Here is a 21615-nt window from a genome sequence, read left to right as displayed (position 1 = left end):
GGGCGGAGCGGCCGGGCCGCGGGGCGGGAGGGGGCCGGGGGAGAGATTTAAAGGGACAATGTCCCCGGCGCGGCGGCGGAGGCCGCGGGACCGGGACAGGCGGCGGCGGCAGCGGCAGCGGCAGCGGCGGCCGCGCTGAACGGAGCCCGGAGCGCTCCGGGCCGGCCGGCAGCGCCGCCCTGCGGTGAGTCTAGCCCCAGGACCCCCGCCCGCCTGGTCCGACCCGGCCCGGCCCAGGGAGCCCCCGACGCTGCGGGCGGGGCGGGGCGGAGCCGCCGGGGGAGGGAGAGGCCCCGGCCCGGTCCCGGCCCCGACCCCGCGCCCGCCCCCCCTTCCCCCACTGCCCGGCACGGCCGGGACCCCCGGGGGCCAAGGGGCGGGGGGCTCGAGGGCCCGGGGGCGGGGCCTATACGGGGGCGGGGCTGGGGGGCGGGGTCCGGGCAGGTGGGGAGAGGGGCGAACCGGGGCAGGGGGCCGGGGGAGCCCCGGGGCAGGTGTCCTCGGGAGGCGGGGCCGCTTTCCCCTCGGCTGGGGGCTGGGGGCTGGGGGCTGGGCCGACCTGGGGGCTGGGGTGGGCCCGGTCCTGGATCTCTTCTCCCCTGGGGGAGGGAGCCCGGGAGGCCTGGAGCCCCCGCGGACGCGGGCCTGGGTCTCCGGACCCCTCCCCCATCTCCGCCTCTTTCCCGTACCTTCTCTCCTCTTTCCTTTCCCTTCCCCCTTCTTTCCCTTCTTTTCTCCCTTCTTTTCCTTCCCTTCCTTTCTTGCTTCGCTTCCTTCCCTTCCCCCTCCCTCCCCTTTCCCCTTCCTTCGATCCCCTTTCCCGTCCATCCTTCCTTCCCTCTCCTCCCTCCCCTTTCTTTCCTTCCTTCCCTCCCTAACTTCCCTCTCTTCCTTCCCTCCCATTCTTTCCTTAATTTCCTATCCTTCCTCCCCTTTCTTTCTCTCTCCCTTTCTTTCCTTCCTTCCCTCCCTATCTTCCTTTCCTTTCTTCTCTCCCCCTTCCTTATCTTTCCTCCCATCTTTCTTCCCTCCCGCCTTTCCTTCCCTCCCTCCCCTTCTTTCCTTTCCCCTTCCCTCCCTATCTTCCCTTCTTCCTTCCTTTCCTATTTTCCCTCCTCTTTCCTTTCTTCCTCTTTCCTTTCCTTGCCCCCACCTTCCCTCCCCTTTCCTATTTATTTTCCCTCCCCTCTCCTCTATCTTCCCTATCCCTTCTCTCCTTTTCTATTTCTTTTTTCTTCCTTCCCTTCCTCTTCCCTCTCTTTCCCTTTCTTCCCATTTCCTTCTCCCCTCTCTTCTCCTTTCCTCTCTTTCCCTCTTTCTTTTTCCCTTTGCACCTTCTCTTTCCCCCTCACTTGTAGTGTAGACTTAGCATACTGAAGAGATAGTTACAGGTGCCAACCTGACATGGCCCAGCAGTCATTGGGTCTTCTGGGGCTGAAGAGACTGGGCTTTTGCTGCCTCAACCCCACCATCCTACCTCCCGATCCCTAGGGCCACCCAGGCATCATCACCCAAGGAGCCAGAGTCCCTGAAAATCTTGTCCCTGTCACTTGCAGGAATGACAGTGGCCTCCCAGTACCAACTGTGCCCAGAGACTTGGAGCCTACTCTTTAGCTAATTGTCACCCTGCTATTCAGGGAAGAAAACTTGCTTGTCCCTAGATTGGGGCAGGAGACTATGTATCTTAACTGCCTCTGTAGCATCTCCATGAGGCACCATTTTTCTTCTCTTCTGACCCCTTGCTTTTGGGCCAGGATCAGTTGAAAGCCAGTGCCTTATTGCCTGGACCTATTTTTTGGACACAAGGACAGTTATCAGGAATGAGGACTTGGGTCTGCTTAGGCCAGGTTGAGGATGGCCCTTTGGAGCTCACAAAAATCAGTTTTCCTTAGGTAATACCCAGGGATATGCCAGGCCTCTGGTCCTGTGGGCTCTAAACCCCAAACAGGGAACCAACAGACTGGGAGGAGTGGGGTAGTTCTGCTACTCTTGCCCCAGGAGTCCTTGGTAATCTTCACTGCTTTGCCTGTCTCCTACTCTCTTACCCAAAAGCTACCCCTCCCTCCCCCATACCTCTCCCTGGCCTCAGTCAGTGGGCCCCATTCCTCTCTCTTCCCAACCTGTCTCTTGAGACAGTGCCTCATTCCTGTCCTTCACTTTCTGCTGTTACCTTGAAGGTATTTATAGGAAACTGGCTCAGATCCCCCCACCCCCACCCCCAGCTAACTCTTTGTTTCTGGACCAGGGAGTTCTCCTTCTCCTGTCATCCTTCTTCTGGGGCCTCCCTGAGTCTGACCTCTAATCTGCTGACTTTTGGGGTGGGGGTGCTAAAGTATGTCAGGGGAGAGTAGATGGCTGAGGAGTGGGGACACAGGAAAAGCAGAGCTGGGGAGAGAAACCAGGAGTCCTAAGGGCTTCTTGCTACTCTTTGACCAGGAACTTCTTAATCCTTCCCTTCTGCTTCATGATCCTGCTGTGTTCTGTCACTCTGCTTTGTGAGCCTCTGGGAGCCACCTCCTTCTCTCCTTCCCTAAGTGTTCTCTGTTCTCTCCTGCCAGATTCCTGGTGAGCTGGATGCCTGTTACAATGTCCTGCTAAGCCTCCGGAGCCCAGGGATGGAAGGCCCCCCTGGGGGGGGCACAGCCCCACCACCCAGGCCTGCTGCCCCTGAGACACCACCCAGCCTGGTCTTGAGATCAGAAAGTGAAGAAGATGTGGAAGCTGAAGATGGTGAGGAGGGTAGCCCTGTGGCAGCCCTGTATCCAGCCAGGCCCCCTGGTCTCAGAAGCATGGAAGGCCTCAGGGATCCCCAGGATAATGATGGTGTTGCTGGTAAGGGGGTCAAGGGGTACAGTAACCAGGAGAGCATGGCATGCCTCCAGCTGGGAGGGAAGGGAGGAGGGGGAATGGCACCTTGTTAGGCAAAAATGGCTTTGGTTCCACAGGGATACAAGGCAGAGCAGGAATGAAAACCTAGCTCTGCTTATTGGCCTGCTCAGAAAGACTGGCCTGGCTGAATCCTTACTCCCCAGGTTTGGGGGTGAGAGTGGTAAGTGAGAGTTGGTCTATCTCCTACCTCCCATTGGGAATCCTCCTGGTCATGACTAGTGATGGCTCATGTGACCTTTAACCTGCCATATATCTATGGTCCATGGGTCTTTGTTCTCTCCCTAGGGCTTCTTGCCTCTCTGTGGATCTCTAAGCAAATGGTGTAGATTCCTAGGGGTTTACTCCCCTTCTTTCCATCACCCTTTTCAGAAAGACTGACTGCTAGCTACACAGTGGGAAACCAGGGGCCAGAGAAGGGAAGGGCTAAGGCAAATGAGAGCCAGGTGTCTGGGCTCAGCTGGGTTAAGGTGCCTGGGGCTAAGCTGGACCTAGGCAAGGTCTGGTGTGTCCTCCTTCCTCACTGAATGGAAGGGCAGAGGGGCCAGGTGTGCTGAACGTGTAGCCTCTGAGGGCTGGATGGCTGGATATGTCCCCTTGCTAATACTTCAGTTTACTTAGCAGGAGGGAGACAAGCATTGACTGACTCCTTCACTTTGGGAAGACTCAATGAGAAATGCAGCAGTCCCTTCCATTGGAAGCCAGGATGCTGGGGTCCTGACTTATGCCCCTCTCGGCCAAACCCCCTCTTATATCTGAGCAATCTCACAGAGCTCTTGTTCCTGACCTCCCTTGGGCATTCTGGGATAGGGGTACCTCTATCCCTGCTAAACCCATCACAGATCAGAGAAAGTCAATGCTACTTACACAGAGGCATCCAAGCTCAGGGATCCCTTCCAGGATTGGGGGTGGAAGTTAGGAGAGCTTTAAACCTCTGTCCCCTGTAGGGTTTTCTACTTTGCTGTTCTCTACCTGGTCACTCTTTGGTGAGCTTAGCCTGAGAACTTCTGCCCGCAGCCCCACCTTGGTCTTTGACTGGCACCCCAGTCCCTCTGTACCATCAGTGGTGTGTGAGTGTGTCTTTGTCTCCACAGTCTGGCTCTAAACTGCCTTTCTGGCCTCGTGTCATACTGCTTCTGTCTTTCATGCATTCAAGTAACCTGGACTACTTTCTATCTCCCCTTCTGCTCTCTCCCACCTCCTGGCCTTTGCTCTCCTATCCTCTGTGACTTGAGTTTTTGCCTCCTTGGGAATTCCTCAGTCATATACCCCTATTGTGATGTTTGTTCAGTCAGTTCAGCACCCATTTTAATGTATCCACTCTGTTCGAGACCCTGCTTTCAAGGGGCTTATAATCTGATGGGGGGGAAACCATGCCCAGGGTGTGCTGGTAAATGTTTAATAACCAACTCTGGGTGGGAAAGGGAGGGGGAACACATACTTTAAAATTTAATCTACATCATTAACATTTTCTCCACTTTCTTAAGTCTAGATGATCAACAAAACAATAAATCAAGCCCTGATTTGCTGATTTATGAGGTATAAATGCTCACACTGAAAATTTAATAATTGGCAAAAGCTGGTTTGAGCTGGCTCCAGCACACCCCCAGACATGCACACAAGTAACTATGACACCAAGGGAAGTGGACGAAAGAGCAGAGAGCACTTTCGGATCTGAGCAAAGAGGAGGGACTCATCATTGGGGGGAGGGAGAAGGGAAGGGGATGGGGTAGGTTTGAGTGGGTTTAGAAGAGGTGATTGGAGTTCAGTGATTCAGAGGTTCAGTGATCAGAGAGTCAGGGTTGGGGAGGGATGTTGCAAGCACAGGCACAAAGATGAAATCAGAGGATGGAGAACTTGTGCCCCAAAGGGCACCCAGGATGATACCCTGCGGACCATCCCCTGCAAGACTCAGTGGAAAGAAGTTGGATGTATTTTTGTGTAGTAAAGAGAACACAAAAGGGGAAGGGTTTGGGCACAGCTGAAGACCTGTCCAGTGGGAGTGATTAGGTTTGGTCTACTTGGCTTCAGAAGTCAGAGCTGGCTGGGAGCAATGGCAGACAGTCCCTGAAAGGTAGATTTGTGTTTGATGTTAGGAGAAAGCCCTAAGGATGAATGGATTATCTTAAAAGGTTGTGAGTTTCCCACTGGAGGTCCGGAAGCAGGGGCTGACTTGTCAGGGATGTTATAGAGAGGAATGCCCTCTGAAGTCTCACCAAACTGAGATTCTGAGTCATTCCATTTTTCCTGAAGTACAGAATACATGATGGGCAGCAGCATGAAATAAAAGGTTGGACCAGTTAAATGGCACCAAATTGAGGAAAGCCTTGAATTCGAGGACCAATTCAATTCAGTGAATGCTTTATTAAAGTACTTCCTATATACACAACATTACCCTGTTATAGCTGGGCAAAAGATAAAGCTTAGAGAAGACAATCTGGTGCCTTTATGGAGTTTTCAGGCCAGTCTGGGGCAAGGCACTAGCACAGAGAGCAAGCCTCTACAATTGTATGACAGGTGTGTTAGAAGGTACAAGCAAACAGCCATGGGAGGTCCTGGGGGGGCAGGCAATTCTCAAGGAATGGGTAACTAGGATAAAAGGTTTCTGCTTTCTTTGATAGGCAGTGGAGAGCCATTGGTTTCTGAGAAGAGTGGTATGTTGGAGAAGATTTCTTTTGGTGATTTCTAAGTACTTATCTCTTAAGAAAGAGGACTGGGATCCCTGGATCCCATGGTTGGAACTTATTTCCGGTGGGTTGGAAACTGAAGCATTGACAAAGGGAGGGTCCTTGCCTAGAAGTCAGTCCTGCCAAACAGGAGAGAGAAAAACAGAGCTCCAAGAGTTGATCAACTGTAATCCCTCCCTGTCTTTTCATATCTTCTCAAAAGATTTACTCTCTGAAAGTGTCTGATGCTTCTCTTTGCTCTGATATCCTTGGGAGCCCATGGGAGGGAGGAGGGGCTTTGGGGTGACCTGGGTTCAGGATGGGGAACAGGGACCTGGAGCAGTGACAGAGCATACCTAGGGGCCTCAGGAAAGGAATCCAATACCTTGGCTTCTGACTCCCTTGGCCTCTCTCATCCCCAGGGTCAGTGACTGAGTGGCTGCAGCCAGTGGAGCTTCCTTCCCTTCAGGTGGGGCCAGAATTTCAGGCCTCTATAGCTCAGGCAAGCCCAGCTCAGCACCAAGGAGGTAGTAGTCAGTGGACATACAGGAATGGCTTTTCTATGACTGGCTTCCCAGAGCTCTCTTTTTTCCTGATGCCTTTCCATCCCCCCTACTCCGCCCCTCACATACACACACACCCCGATTATTGCCTTGCCTGGCCCTGCTTTCGGCCAACACCTGCCCCGCCAGTCTTGTGGGGTCTATAAATAGTCCCTAGCCCCGGGAAGATTCCATGTTGCCAGCTGCCCTAGGTGCATCAGCCCCAGAAAGCTTTCTATCTGAGCACCACAGCTCAGCCTAGATACTGAGGCATTCTCTCCCTTCTGTACCAGATTCTGGAGAATCTACTTCCTTTGCCCTGACAGCCTCTCTGGGCTTCATCCATATGCTTCAACACACCTTGACTGCATGGACACACTGCTTTAAATGATTGTCTTCAGTAACTATGATCTTGTGAGGCCCCAACTTCCCAATGGACCAGAGTCCATCTGAGTGACAGTTAGGAAGCAATGGGATTTGGCTTCTCCCACCTAGTCACAGAAGGGCAGAGCAAGGGGCAGGGTCCTTAGAACAATGAAAATCAGAGCTAGGAGGGCCCTTGGAACACAGGTCAGAGGTGGGAGGGCCCTTAGAACAATGAAAGTCAGTACTGAGATAAAACTTAGAACAAGGAATGTCAGAACTGGGAGTACAGTTAGTATGTGGAATATCAGAGCTAAGAGAACCCTTAGAACAAGGAATATCAGAGTTGGAGGGGCCCTTTAGAACGCAGAATGTCCAAACTGAGAAGACCTTAGAGTGCAGAATGTCAGTGCTAGGATGGACTTTAGAACATAAGGTGTCACATCAGGGAGGGCCCTTAGAACAAGCAGTGTTAGCTAGTAAAAGAACACTTAGAACAAGGAATGTAAATACTGGAAAGCTCTTAGAACCCAGAATGTCAGAGCTGGAATGGGCCATAGAACAAGGAATGACAGCTGGAAGGGCTCTTAGAACATGAAATGTTAGAGCTGAGAGGGCCCTTAGAGCATGGAATGTAGATAGGAAATTTCACAACTGTCAGGCACCTTGGTACACAGAATGTCAGAGTTAAGAGAGCCCTTAAACGGAATATCAGAGAAGGATACTTAGAATATGGAATAGTAAAGCTGAGAGAGTCCTTAGACCTTGGAATATAGGAGCTGGACAGATTTTAGAACATGGAATGTAGGAACTGGAAAGGCCTCAGAATGCCGAGCTTGGATGGATTTTAGAACATGTATTATCACAGTGTGGAGGACCCTTAGAATAAGAAGTGCCCTTAGAATATGAAATATCATGGTTGAGAGAACCCTTAGTATACAGAATGTCAGAGCTGGAAGGGACCATAGAACATGAAATATCAGATCTGGGAAGGTCTTAGATCGTAGAATGTCAGTCCTCGGATGGACTTTAGAACATAATGAGTCACAGCTGGGAGGGCCCTTAGAACCCAGAATGTAAGAGCTGGAAAAGTCTAAGATCACTGAACGTCAGAGCTGAGAGGGTCTTTAGAACATGGAATATAGAGGCTGGAAAGGCATTAGAACATAGAATATCAGAGCTGATAGGGTCCTTAGAAAGTTAAATGTCAGAGCTGGGGATGTTGCTTAAAACCATGGGAGGTCAGAGCTGGGAGGGTCAGCTGGGAAGACCCTTAGAAAGAACCCTTAGAACATTTAATATCAGCTAGAAAAGTCCTTAGAACATGGAATATAGGAGCTAGAAAAGCCGAGTTCTGAAAAAGTGAAGTGAGCTATGTGGCATACTTGGCTCAGTAAAAAAGAATCTAAGACTTGGAGTCCCAGGATATGTATGGCTTTAAATGTCAGGCTTTAGTACTTTCTCTTTTTTTTTTTTTCTTCCACAATCCACATGAGTTTGGGCAAGTCCCTTAACTTCTGTGGATCTTGGTTTACTCTTCTCTAAAAGGAGGATGGACATGGGGTTTGGGGAGGGGATTAGCCTGGATTACCTGTAAGGTCCCTTCCAGCTCTGAATCTGGGATTTTATAATCCTATGATTCCTAGTCTTGTGTTCTTTCATGCTCACACCCCCACCTCAAAGGTCTTTTCAGAACAGAGGCCAGGTGGGCTTTATGTTCCTGAAAGGCTCCTGGAAAGTGGAGATTAGTCCCTCTTCCAGAGGTCCCTATTCCTGGAAGCTGTAGTTGATGGTAGCCTTTGAATCCCTCGAGCTATTCCCAGTGTGGTCTGATAACCTGATGTCACAGTCAGAGTCCTAGCATGATATGTCTCCAGCTGTAGGTCTCTCCTAGTGACCTTAACCTTATCCTTGAGGCCCCTGCCAGAAATAAGAGAATTGCTGGAATAGGAAGCTATGGGTCACTGTGGTGTATGTGGGAGGAAGACACCTTCTTCCTCAGGCTGAGAAAGTGATAAAAGGGGAAGGGGAGGTCATCATTACTGACACAGTGCCTTCTATCTGCCAGGCACTGTGCTAATTTTTTAAAAAAATATTATCTCATTTGAGAGATATTCTTTATCCTGTCACATTGTGATAGGGTGAAGAGACTGGGTGAAGGAGAATTCCCTGTCTGACCTAGATTTGAGTTCATATCAAAGAAGGAGTCTAGGACTTGTGGTCCTAGAAGGTGTAGACTTTACTTGTTGGGTTTGAATAAAGGAAGAAGGTTCCAGGGCCTTAGGGGAGGGTTCAGGTAACCAAGGCTTTGTCTTGTGGAACCTTGGGTTCCATTCCCAGCAATGTTTTTGACTTGGTGTCTGACTGTAGACAGTGTTCTTTGAGATTGTTAAAGGACAGGTGGTAGAGTTTGGAGATATATGTGGGGTTAGTATTTTATGGGATGATCCAGTGGAAAGAGTCCTGAGCTGTGAGTTAGGAAGCCTAAAATCACTATTAGGTCATTGAGATGTTGAATAAATGAATTTGTTTCCCTATACCTCAGTTTCTCTATCTGCAATATTGGGGAAGGATACTTGCTTTCATTGTAAAGGGGAAAATAGGATGTGAAAATGATTCTTGCCTATGTATGGTCCTGGTGACCCCCAGACAATCCCAAGGCTGCCACTGTTGGTCAACCTGAGGATTCCTGCTCCTTTCCCTGGTACCTGTTGGCTCTCTAGCAAACCTGGCTGTACTGGGAGCCCTAGTTCTCCCACCTGTGCCAGAGAAAGGCAGAAATCATGGGCCCTTTGCTTCTTTTTAGGGAGGTGCTGATTCTATGCCCAAGATGATCCCTGACACCACTCCTCCTAACCTGCATACTGTAAAGGTTTGGTGGCATGTTCATGGCCTTGCGTTCCATCAGTGCAGTCAGCACTGGTCAGTCACTTGGGAGCTGCTTTCATCTCTGTGGTGCTTTAAGGCATTTTTCCTCACAATAGTCCTATGAAGGGAGAAAGTGCAGGCATGACAGCTATGACCCTGGGCAAGTCACTAAACCTCTCTATGCCTGAGTTTCCTCATCTGCACAATGAAGGGGTTGGGCTCTGTGTCCTCCAAGGTTCCTTCCAGCTCTAAGTCTACCATCCTAATCCCAGGTGAGACAATTTGCCCCACCACCATCCCCCATTCAGGGTTTCAGAAGGCACAGTGTGCTCTTGGGAGAGCCGTATTGCATTGGGTTGGATGGACACGTCTGATGACTCTGATGTGCTGCTACCCTGTGGACAATAGGTGAGGACAGGAAGTCAGATTGGGAAGACAGATTGGCAATGGGTAATGAAAGCTCCAGTGCTAGACTCAAATGTTACCTTCTGTAAGTGTTTTTTCCTGCTCTCTCCCATTTGTAGAGACATTTCCACTGGCTTTTTCTTCTGTGTAGCCTACGTAGTTATTTATAGGTTGTCTTTTCCATTAGAATATAAGTTCCTAGAGGGCAAGAACTGGGTTTTTGCCTTTCTTTGTATCTCCTGTGCTTAACCAGTTCCTGGCTAATTTTATAAATGCATTTAATAAATGCTTGTTGAGTGACTGATTAAGCACTTGAAAGTGAACATAGTCTAGTAGAAAGAGTCTTGAACTGAGAGTCAGAAAGCTTTGCCTTCAACCAACTGAGGAGTCTTGAATAGTCCCACACAGTTCAGTAAACATGCACCAGGCTCCTACTTTGAGGCAAGGCATTGGGTTTCATGCACAAACAAGAAGTCCCATTGACAAGGGCAAACCATTTCCCCCTCTGAGCCTCAGTTCCCTCAGCCATGAAGTGATGGAACTGGATTAGAGCTAGAGCATCATAGAACTGGAATCTGGCATCATAGGACCTGGGTTCAAAATCCCTGCTCTGCTGATTATTTCTGTACCGATGTGACCTTGAGTAATCACTCAATTGGTCACCATTTACTAGGTTCTTACCATATTCCAGGGACTGGAGATACAATCTGCACTCTTCAAGATGCTTCCATTCCAGCTGGGGAGATAGCAAGTCCCAGACAGTATTGGTAGAAAAGAGGATAACTATAAGGCCCTAGCCACTTCCCTTGGGAGGGAGGCGATTAGCCCTGGGGACAAGTCACTTACCTTCCCTGTTTCCCAGTTTCAGGAGGGAAAAACAGAAGATGGAAGAGGTAGCAGTATCCTGGAAAGATTGCTGGCCTTGGAGTTTGGAGAGCTGAGTTTGAGTATTGGCTCTGATGTTCATCAGCTGTGTGACCTTGGGCACAATCTTATCTCTCTAGGCTACAGTTTCCTCATTTGTAAAACAGGGAGAATTCTTGTACTAGCTTGGTAAATCTTAAATGACTACGGGAATGTGCATTGCTGCTGCAGCTACCATTGTTCTGCCATTTTTACTGGTCTCTGGGCCCCTGCCAGTCCAAGTTTCCACTGGTAACATGTATGTCCAGGAACTCCTTCCGTACTTTCTCAGAACAGCCTGCAGACCCTGGTCCTATGACTGGAGCACTTCCCCAAGGCATTGGGGAGTAGAGGTCATTTCCCAGTATGCTCTGAGGGTCCCAGGTCTTTCTGTGGCATTCTGAGGGAGTGGGAATAGGGTGGATTGGAGGGAGTGGGATAGGGTGGGTTGATTCTCCTTCATAAACAAACATATCTTTCCTTCTCCCCTCTCCCTTCCTATTCCTGATCCCAGTGGAGCAGCTTTACACTAAGTTCTGGTGCTTTTGGGGTGACCAGAGACCTGTCCACTCAGTTTTCTGAGAGATGAGAAATTACAGTGTTCAGATGAGAGCCTATTTCATGGTTTCATGATGGGGAGCCTCCCCTCTCATGCATCTCACCATCGAGAAAGGAGAGCTCATATTTTGATAATACTTTAAGGCTTGCGAAGTTATTTCCTCACCATGGCCATATGTGGACAACACAAGGCAAATATTAGTATCCTCATTTTATAGATGAGGAAACTAAGACTCAGAGGAGTTAAATGATTTTTTCCAAAGCATTATAGCTAAAAGATGAGAATCTGATAGGTGGAGCTGTGCCTTGAACTCACAAAGTACATTCCTGGTGGTCTAAGTCCAAAACCAGTATATTAGAAAACTGCACAACAAAATGTCATTTCGAAGGCTGATGGGGACATTCACTGGGATTGACTGGGAGATCATGAAAGATTTCCTGAATGAGAAGGCATCTGAGTTGGGTTGTTTTGTTTTGTTTTTTAAATCAGATTGTGTCACCTCCCCATTGTACCCCTCCGCCTCTCAGAGAGCAGTCACTTAGAAGAAAGAATGAAAAACAGGAAAAAAAAAATCAGTTCAACAAAACTATGCAACATATTGAAAAACATTTGAAATTATATGCAATATTTCACACCCCTGGTATCCCCCCCCACCTTTAAAGAAGCAGGGGAAGGTGCCTTCACATACCCCTTCTTTTGGGCCGAGTTTGCTTAGTACAATTTCACACCATTGTTTTGATTGATTTGTTCTTTCCATTCTGTAGTTATTGCTGTAGTTATTGAATATATATTTTTCCTCATTCATTTTCTTCGTATCAGTTCATATATATCTTCCCATTCTTTTCTGTGTTCATCATATACATAAATCTCTTACAAAACAATAATATTCCATTACACTCATGTATCACCATTTGTTTATCTGGTCTCTAACTAATGGGCATTTACTTTGTTTCCAGTTCTTTGCTATCACAAAAAAAAAAATGCTGCTATAAATACTTTAGTGTATATGAGGCCTCTGGGTTTTAAAGGCTAGTTAAAACTTGAGCCAATAGATATGGGTTGGGAACACATTCCAGGCAGAGAAAACTGTCTCACCAGCTAACGTCCGTGGCCGATGGGTAGAGGGAGAGGATTGTGACTTGTTCTCTCACACTGCAAACCAATGGGCTGGAGGACATTCACTGCAGTGCTCCTGGGTAGGAGCCGGCAGGGGGCGAGGGAGATGCAGTGGTAGGAATGGGGAGGCAAGGGTGGGGAGAGCACTGAATGGAGAGCTGGAGCACGTGGGCTTGAGTTCTGGGTCCGCTATTTACCATTTCTGTGACCTTGGTCAAATAACTCAACATCCCGGATTTTTTTTTTTAAGAGATTCCTCATGTCTAAAACCAAGGAGTTGAAGTCCAAAAAATCTAAAGTCCTTTCCATCTCTAATTCTGCAGTGTTGTGCCTGACCTTCACTGGGGCAGGTGTTAGCTATGTGGAGTCTAGGGGCAGAGAAATCCTTTCCTTCCTCATCCAGGAGTTACAGGGCAGCACAAATTCCGGTTGGTGATAACATCCAAGTCACCACTAGCAACCACAGTGTTTCCAGTTCACTGTCAAGACAGCTTCCGCACTGATTGTGCCTTAACTTCTCATTTGCGTGGGTTTCTATCAGGACCTGATAGTCTAGGCAGCAGTGTCCAAGGCTACCCCTCAAATCCTCCTTCCTTGTACCCATGCCCTCACTTTCTTCTCCTCTCCTTCCTTCCTCGTCTCTCTCCCCAGTAGCATCTTAGAACCTTAGAGCCAGGAGGGGCCTCAGGGGGTCATCTAGTGGTCATCACTCATCTCCAGGTTGCTCATTTTTCTGGGAAAACCCTTGGGTTCCCAAGGGCAATGGGTAGAAGCCCAGACAAGGGTCTTTCCTGAGCCCCTTTCCCTCAATGCTGGCTTTTCCTCCTTGCTGACAAAGTGACCTTTCCCCGCTTCTTCTCTGTGTTTCCTTCTGGGGCCATATGGGCAAGCTTCCCTGCTGTGGCTGCACTCTGACTGTCCTACTGTCACTGCCCGATAATACCTTAATCCCTTAACTCTCAAGTGCTCTCAAATCCTCATTGTCTCGTTTGATCCTCAGAAGAGTCCCATGAAGCAGACAAGGCGGCAGGGAATATTAACTTCTGTTTTACAGATGAAGAAACTGAGGGTCAGAAAGAGGAAATGACATAGCCTCCTAAACTGTTGAAGCTGGATGGGACAAGAGACTCTGTGCAGGCCAACCCCTTATTTTTGCAAAGAAGGAAACTGACTGACTTGCCTAAAGCCATACAGCTGGTTTAGTGGAAGAACTGGGCTTTGAACCCAGATATCTTTTCTCCCAAAGCTCTGTCTTTGCTGTGACTTTGCTCTTTCATATTCCTCCAATCCCAGTCTCTGGGGCAGATGCTTCTTATCCTTTCCTGCTCACATTGTGCCCACTCCTAGTCTTTCTTTGTCCTTCAACCATGTCCTTCCTCCTTTCCTCTTATCCCCTTAGATCTGGGCACTCAGTCACTGAGGTAGAGAAGTTGTTCACAGTTGCTGAGGCACCAGGTAGGCTGATGAAGGTAACAGGATTTGCTAGCTCCCGGGGCCTGAGTACTGGGTCACAAGAACATGACTGGATCCAGCCTCTCCTATTCAGCTGCCCAAAGCTAGCTTCTTCCCAGCCCAGGACCTTCTCTCCCTGACTTTCCAAGAGGCATGTGTTCCCAAGGAAAAAGCCCTGGATTAAGAGTCTAAAGATCAGAGGCCTTGACTTCCTTTGAGTCTATGCCCTCTCACTGGATAAGTTATGATACTAGCAAGCAAATCCCTTACATCTGTGAGCCTTGATTTCCTTATCTGTAAAATGACCAGAGTGTTTCAGCACATACTATACAGGATTGTGAGCATGTGGAGTGCTTTGAAAATATTAAAGCATATACAAGAGTTATTTTTTAAAATTTATTTAATATTTTATTTTTCCCCAGTTACATATAAAACAATTTTTAACATTTATTTTTTCTTAATTTTGAGTTCCAGATTCTCTCCTTCCATCCTTTCCTCTCTCCCCTCATTAAGAAAGCAAGCCATTTGATTTAGCTTATACATGTGTAATCATGCAAAACATTTCCATATTAGTCATGTTGTGAAAGAAAACATAGCCTAAAAAAAGAAGAAAGTTTTAAAAATATGCTTTAATCTGCGCTCAGACTTCATCAGTTCTCTCTCTGGGGATGAATAGCATTTTTCATTCTACGTCTTTCAGCATTGTCCTGGATCATTGTATTGCTGAGAATAGTTAAGCCATTCCCAGTCGATCATCTTACAGTATTGCTGTTATTGTGTTCTGGTTCTGCTCATTTCACTTTGTAAGTCTTCCCAGGTTTTTCTGAGAGCATCCTGTTTATCATTTCCCACAATACAATACTATTCCATCATAATCACACACCACAATTTGTTCAGCCATTTCCCAATTGATGGGCATCCCCTCAATTTCCAGTTTTTTTGCCACCACTAAAAGAGCTGCTATAAACATTTTTATACATATAGGTTCTTTTCCTTTTTCTTTGGTCTCTTTGGAATACAGACCTCGTCAGTGCTATTGCTGGGTCCAAGAGTATATATGGTTTTAAAGCCCTTTTGGGCATGGTTCCAGATTGCTATACAGAAAGGTTGAATCACTTTACAACTCCAGTGTCTCATTTTTCCCACATCCTTTCCAATATTTGTCATTTTTCTTTTATGTCATGTTAGCCCATCTAATAAGTATGCAATAGTACCTCAGAATTGTGTTAATTTGCATTTTTCTAATCAGTGGTGATTTTGAGTATTTCATATGACTATAGATAGCTTTGATTTCTTCTGAAAACTGCCTGTTCATATCCTTTGACCATTTATCAACTGGGGAATGGCTCTTATTTTTATATATTTGACTCAGTTCTCTATATATTTGAGAAATGAGGCCTTTATCAGAGAGATTTGCTATAAATTTTTTCAGTTATGATTACTAACTGTAGTTCCTCCATAACATTTTCCCCTCTTCTTAGTCTTCTCTCTCTCCTTTCACCTTGCCCATCCTCCAAAGTATTTTGCCTCTGGCTATTGCCTCCCCCAGTCTGCCTCCCCTTCTACCAGTCCCCCTCTTTCCCTACTACTTTCCTATAGAGTAAGATAGATTCTATATGTATGAGTGTATGAGTATATGTTACGCCCATTGGTTCATGTGCTTTCCACCCATCCACCTCCCCCATCTTCCCTTCTATTATAAAAGCTCATTCTTTTATGTGAGATAATTTAGCCCATTCTGCCTCTCCCTTTTCCCTCCTCTCAGTCATTCCTCTTTTTCACCCCTCAATTTTATTTTTTTAGATGTCATTCCATCATATTTAACTCACACCTGTGTTCTTTGTCTATGTATATTCGTTTTAACTGCCCTAATAATGAGAAAGTTCTTAGGAGTTACAAGTATCATCTTCCCAAGTAGTTTAACCTTGTTGAATCCCTTATGATTTCTCTTTCCTGTTTAACTTTTTATACTTCTCTTGAGTCTTGTTATGGAAAGTCAATTTTTCTATTCAGCTCTAGACTTCTCATCAGGAATGTTTAAAAGTCCTCTCTTTCATTGAATATACATTTTTCCCCCTGAAGAAGTGTACTCAGTTTTGCTGGGTTGGTGATTTTTGGTTATAATCCTAGATCCTTTGCCCTCTGGATTATCATATTCCAAGCCTTCTGATCCTTTAATGTGGAAGTTACTAAATCTTGTGTTATACTGACTGTGGCTCCATTATACTTAAATTGTTTCTTTCTGGTTGCTTGCAATATTTTCTTCTTGAGCTCTGGAATTTGGCTATAATATTTCTGCAAGTTTTCATTTTGGGATCTCTTTCAGGAGGTGATCATTGGATTCTTTTAGTTTCTCTTTTACCCTCTGGTTCTAGAATATCAGGGTGGTTTTGGTCTGGGCTCTCTTTTTCAGTTAGTCTAATAATTCTTAAATTATCTTCCCTTGATCTGTTTTCCAGGTCAATTGTTTTTCCAAAGAGATATTTCATATTTACTTCTGTTTTTCCATTCTTCTGATTTTGTTTTATTGCTTCTTGATGTCTCATGAAGTCATTAGCTTCCACTTTCCCAATTCTAATTTTTAAGGAATTATTTTATTTATTCAGCTTCTGTACCTCTTTTTCCATTTGGCCACTTCTACTTTTTAAGAACTTCTTGTCTTCAGTAAATTTTTGTACATCTTTTTCCAGGTAGCCAATTCTGATTTTTAAAATATTCTCTTCACTGGATTTTTGTGCCTCTGTTACATTTGGCCTATTCTGTTTTTAATGTGTTATTTTTTCAGCATTTTTTTGTGCTTCCTTTACCAAGGTGTTGACTCCTTTTTCACGATTTTCTTGTATCACTAACATTTCTTTTCCCAATTTTTCCTCTATTTGTCTTAATTTAGTTTTTCAGCTCCTTTTGGAGCCCTTTCAGGAATTCCTTTTGGGCCTGAGAACAATTCATGTTTTTCTTGCAGGGCTTTGAATATAGCAGTTTTGACTTTGTTGTCTTCCGAGTTTGTGTTTTGATCTTCCCTGTCACCATAATAACTTTGTGGTCAGGTTCTTTTTTTGTTTGTTTTTTGCTAATATTTCCAGCTTTTTTCTTGACTTTTAACCTTATGTTAAAGTTGGGCTGTGCTCCCAAGGTGAAGGGAGTACTGTCCTAAGCTTCTGGACTTTTGTGCAGCTGTTTTCAGAGTTAGATCTATGAGTCTTTAGGATTTTAATTCTTCCAAGAAAGACCTAAGGAGAGGGGTGTTTCTTACTCTCCTGACCTGTACTCTGTACTGTGAGCAGTCACAAACACTCTTTTCTATCCTGGAACTGTGCCAGGGTCCCCAGTTCCCTGTGGTCACAAGCTCTGGTGTGTAGTGTTCCTGCTCACCCTGGGACTGTGACCCAGGATTTTGACCTAGATCCACATATAGTCAATATATAAGAGTTCTGCAGCTGGTATCAACAAACAGACCCCTGTAATTTCCTTCTGATCAGTTGTCCGACCCTCTTACCTTCAGTGAGCTGAAAGCTCTGAAAACCATCAAAGCTCATTCAGTCGCCTTGAAGGCTGCTGCTTTGCTAGGGTGTGACCTACACTGGCACTGGAGTGCACTCCACTCACCCAGGTATGGCAGACCTTTCCTGCTGACCTTCTAAGTTGTCTTGGAATGGAAATTTGTTTTACCCTGTTCTTTTGTGGGGTAAATTCTGACGCTCCAGAATTTGTTTGGGGACGTTATTTAAAATTGTTTGAAGGGGAATTTGGGAGAGCTCAGGGAGTTTTCTCCACTGTCTTGACTCCACCCCTTCCACATGAGTTATTATCATCATCATTATTATTATTAAATTAGTTATTGTTATTATTATTATTAAACAAGCTAGTCTTGCCATTCAGCAGCTAGGTGGCATAGTGGACAGAGTGCCAGGCCTGGAGTCAGGAAGATGCATCTTCCTGACTTCAAATCTGGCCTCAGACACTTACTAGCTCTGTTACCCTCAGCACGTCACTTAACCCTGTTTGCCTCAGTTTCTTCATCTTTAAAATGAGCTGGAGAAGGAAATGGCAAACCACTCCATTGTCTTTGCCAAGAAAACACCAAATGGGGTCATGAAGAGTTGGACATGACTGAAAGAACTGAAAAATAAAACTTCTCACCTAACCTGGGGCCCCCAAAGGAGCAGTTCTTCTCTCCAGAGCATCTCAGGCTTTGTTTTCTGACTTTCTTCTCAGTCTGTCCTGAGCCTCTCTTTCACATATTCATTCTTTCTCTCCTTTTTCTGACTGTTTACTCTCCCCTATCTCTCTTCTTTCACCTTTAGTTTCCTTTGATCAGTAGTTTGGTTGGTCCGTGGTTCCCTTCAGTCTTTTTGTCTGTTATTTAATCCCAAAGTAGATAACCACAGGCAGATAATTTGGGTTTGGTTGTATGTCTCTAGCTGACTCTCTCAAGAGAGACAACAAAGTAGATAGCAAGCTGGGCTTGAAGTCATGAAGACTTATGTTCAAGTCCTGCCTCAAACATGTATTAGTTGTGTGACTCTGGGCAACCTAACTTTCTTCTGTGCCTTCGTTTCCTCATCTGTAAAACAGAGATAATAATAGCACTTAATTCACATGGTTGTTATGAGGAACACATGAGATAGTAGATGTGAAATCTCTCTGTAACCCTTTAGGTGTCATTTATCATCATCATCATTGTCATTATAATCACCATCTTCTCCATTGTATGATGAACTACCTAAGGGAAAGTAGACCATGGGGCCTGGCCTGTGGCATGGCATGCCCCCCAGGAAAGGATACCACCATTTAAATGAGGGGTGAGGTTAGCCCTGAGCTGCTGATGTCCGGGGCTGGGTACCCCTCAGGACCCATCTGTTTTATCCATGCTCCCCTGAATACTGTGTACTGCCTTTCTCAAGGTTGAAGAAGAAACTGGCAGTCTGCCGGATAGGCACAGATTAGACATGGTATTTTAGGGGAAGAGTCAGAACAATATGGAAGCTGCAGTCTTTAGATGTTAGGTAAAGGTGTCATGTAGAAAAGAAGTAGCCTAAACACCCAATCATCTTACTGAATGTAGATAAAAGTCACCCTTCAGAATTAGTGGGGAGGCCTCCTTGATATATAAAATATATCATGAGTGATGACATGAATTTTTGGAGCTTTCTGTATGTCTGTGGACTATGCTTCCCATTCAGCATAGTATGGTACTAAAAATTCAGGATTTGGAGTTAGTGGAACTAGGTTCAAAACCTGGCTATATCACTAATGATCTGGGTTAACTTGGGCCACTGACTTACCCCTCTGGGCCTCAGTTTCTTCATCTGTCAAATGAGGGAGTTGGACTAGATGATTTGTATGATCCTTGTTAGCTCTGAAGCTATGACTGTCTGGACCCCCGTGGATGGCCACTGAGAGGACGGAGTGATTGGACCCTCTGCACTGGGTCTCAGAAGAAGACAGGGTGTTGTTTTTTGGGGGGAGGATTCCTGAATGTAATTAGAAGTAGAAATAGACCCCTAAGTCTTTCCTCTCCTCCCTTCCCCATGGATACCAGTCCAGGGATGGAGGGTAGGGAAACAAGGGACTGGGGAAAGGGCTGGGCAGCCCCAGTTTGGAGCTGGGGAAGGAGTGGGAATGACCCTAGAGCCCTCAAGATTTCCCCATCTTTGTTACAGATGGGCCACCCCATCATGGCCTCGGCGACACCCTCCCCTCTGCCTCTGCCGCCACCACCGCCCACCGGAGCAGCAGCCGGTGAGTGCCAGGCTAGTCTGCTTCTCACTTCCTGGGGGGTGGAATAGGGTGGGCTCCACGCCTGAGGACAGCCTCATCCCCTCCCCCTCTTTCCCCATCTCCTCTAGCCCCAGACTGTTTTCCTAGAGCCAGAAGAGCAGGAATAAATCGTTTCTAGTATGAGGGCACTGGAGACCAGGATGGACATATTTGGTAGGCCAGATCAGAAGAGGGGATCCAAGGTGGGGGAGGGCATCTCTAGATGGGATTCAGGGCAGATGCATATAATTAACTCATTTATCTGAGCTTGTGGAAGAAGCAGTGGTGTGGATTAATGGGCAAGCAATGTGCTTGGCTTTCAGTTCAGTGCATCACACATTTATTAAATACCTACTATGTGTAAGGCCTTGTGCTGTGGGGATGCAGTGTGCCTGGGTAAGGGGGGAGAGCGTGGGGGTAGGGACAGTCTATATCCCCCAGGATGGCTTCCAGGCTCCCCAGCTTAAACTGGACCCTGAGGACCAGAAGAGTAGCAGCATGGTGTAGTGGAAAGAGACTTGGGCCTGGAGTCAGGAAAGACCTGGGTTCTAATTCTGCCCCAGTCACTTCATAGTTATGCGATTATGGGCAAGTCACATAACCTCTCAGCCTCACTTTTTTCATCTGTAAAATGGGGTATAGTAATTGTACAACCTACCTCACAGGGTTGTTGTGAGGAGAGTGTTTTGTAAGCTCTAGAGCAATAACAGTGTGTGAATTATTGTTACCATTGTTATACAGGTGGAAAGTAACAACCTCTACCCTCAGGGAGCTTACTCTCTAATTAGTGGGGAATGCAGCATGTGCAGAAATAAGTAGAGTGGGAGGCAGAACACTCCAGAGCAAGGGAGAGGGGTCAAGACCCACAGTTTAAGAATTGTTGAAGGGGTTGCAAGTGAAAAGGTTTAAGAAGCCCTGGTCTAGATGAAGGTTCCTGAGACCATTTTAGGAAGAAGTCATTGCTTCCCTGGACCGGGGCCAGGGGTGAGGCATCAGGGAATGCTTCATGGAGAAGCAAAACAAGTCCTGAGAAGGATTTCAACAAATGGAAGTGAGGAAGGGGTGAGACACAGGGGCAGACCGTGATTTGGGCTAAGAATCATAGAGATTCACAAGCATAAAATCTGGCCCCCTAATTCCATGGAGGAGGAAATAGATGAGAGAAGAAAGGGACTTGCCCAAAGTCACATAGTTAATGAAAAGCAGGAGAGTGGCCTTTGTCCTGTGGCCGTCCTGGACCTCCTTCCACTTCACCATGCAGTAACGTTCTTTTTCCTGCCTCCCTTCCTCTCCTCTCTTTTCTCCCTTCCTTCCCTCTCTATATCCCTCCTTTCCTCCCTTCCCTTCTTCCCTGACCTCTCTCTGAGCTTCCTAATCATGCTTTGCATGAGCCCATAATAAAATGGGCTTGGAGGGCCCAGAGGAAGAGGGTCCTGGAGTAGGCCTGTAGAACCAATAGGAAGGAAGGCTGGGAATGTACTTGTACTGTGAGGAAGCCACTTCCTGGGGACAATGGAGAGTTTCCTGCCTGCTTTGAAGCAACCTGCCAGGTCTGGATGTGGTGTAGGAAATCCTTGACCTTTGGCACCTGCCCAGGGAGAGCAAAGTGGGGAAAGTGCTGGTGGTACCAAAGACTACGGATGCCAGCATGTACTAGAGCCAGTTCGTATGGGACACTGCATGCTGGGAACCATGCCCTCCCTATAAATAGATACACCTGGTGTAGCAGGACTAAGTACCCATGGGAAGCCAAACCCCCTTAGACGTCATTTGGGATGTGGTGTTAGTAGTGTTGGAGGAAGCACAACAGCCCAGACTTAGGGCCCCTTGGCCTCCCAGCCCTGCCTTGCTATGTAGTCCCTGCTCTTCCATGAAGGGTATGGTTTGTTCCTGCCTCTTTAGGAGGAAATCCCAATGCCTAAATTTCCCTGGCAGTGATGGGTAAGGGTAGTGAGAGGTAAGACAGGTGGGAGCTGGGGCTGAATACAGCATGATGACCAGCATGTCAGGCAGAGCTAAGCCAGGAAGCTTCTAGGGCCTTCTTTCCATCCTTCACTTGCTCATTACTAGCTGAGTCAGAGGGCCTAGGTTCAGA

General features: G+C 46.9%; 1 protein-coding gene across 8 annotated transcripts in view; it reads left to right on the top strand.

The window, feature by feature from the left end:
- The first annotated feature begins 94 nt into the window (after window positions 1-94).
- The window catches only part of WIZ (WIZ zinc finger), a 42269-nt gene continuing 20748 nt past the window's right edge, over window positions 95-21615 (top strand). For 5 of the 8 annotated variants that reach the window (XM_072601172.1, XM_072601170.1, XM_072601173.1 and 2 more), the window contains exons 1-3: window positions 95-184; window positions 2559-2832; window positions 19424-19502. In XM_072601172.1, coding sequence (XP_072457273.1) covers window positions 2616-2832; window positions 19424-19502 — 296 coding nt within the window. In that variant the 5' untranslated portion in view covers window positions 95-184; window positions 2559-2615. Of the gene's footprint in view, window positions 185-2544; window positions 2833-19423; window positions 19503-21615 lie in introns of those variants that run through there. The other 3 variants (XM_072601176.1, XM_072601174.1, XM_072601169.1) reach the window with 2 other exon arrangements.

Source organism: Notamacropus eugenii, chromosome 4 (assembly GCF_028372415.1).
Source record: "Notamacropus eugenii isolate mMacEug1 chromosome 4, mMacEug1.pri_v2, whole genome shotgun sequence".
NCBI classification, from domain to species: domain Eukaryota; kingdom Metazoa; phylum Chordata; class Mammalia; order Diprotodontia; family Macropodidae; genus Notamacropus; species Notamacropus eugenii.
Note: the sequence above shows the minus strand (reverse complement) of the source record. Positions and strands in the feature narration are given on the sequence as shown.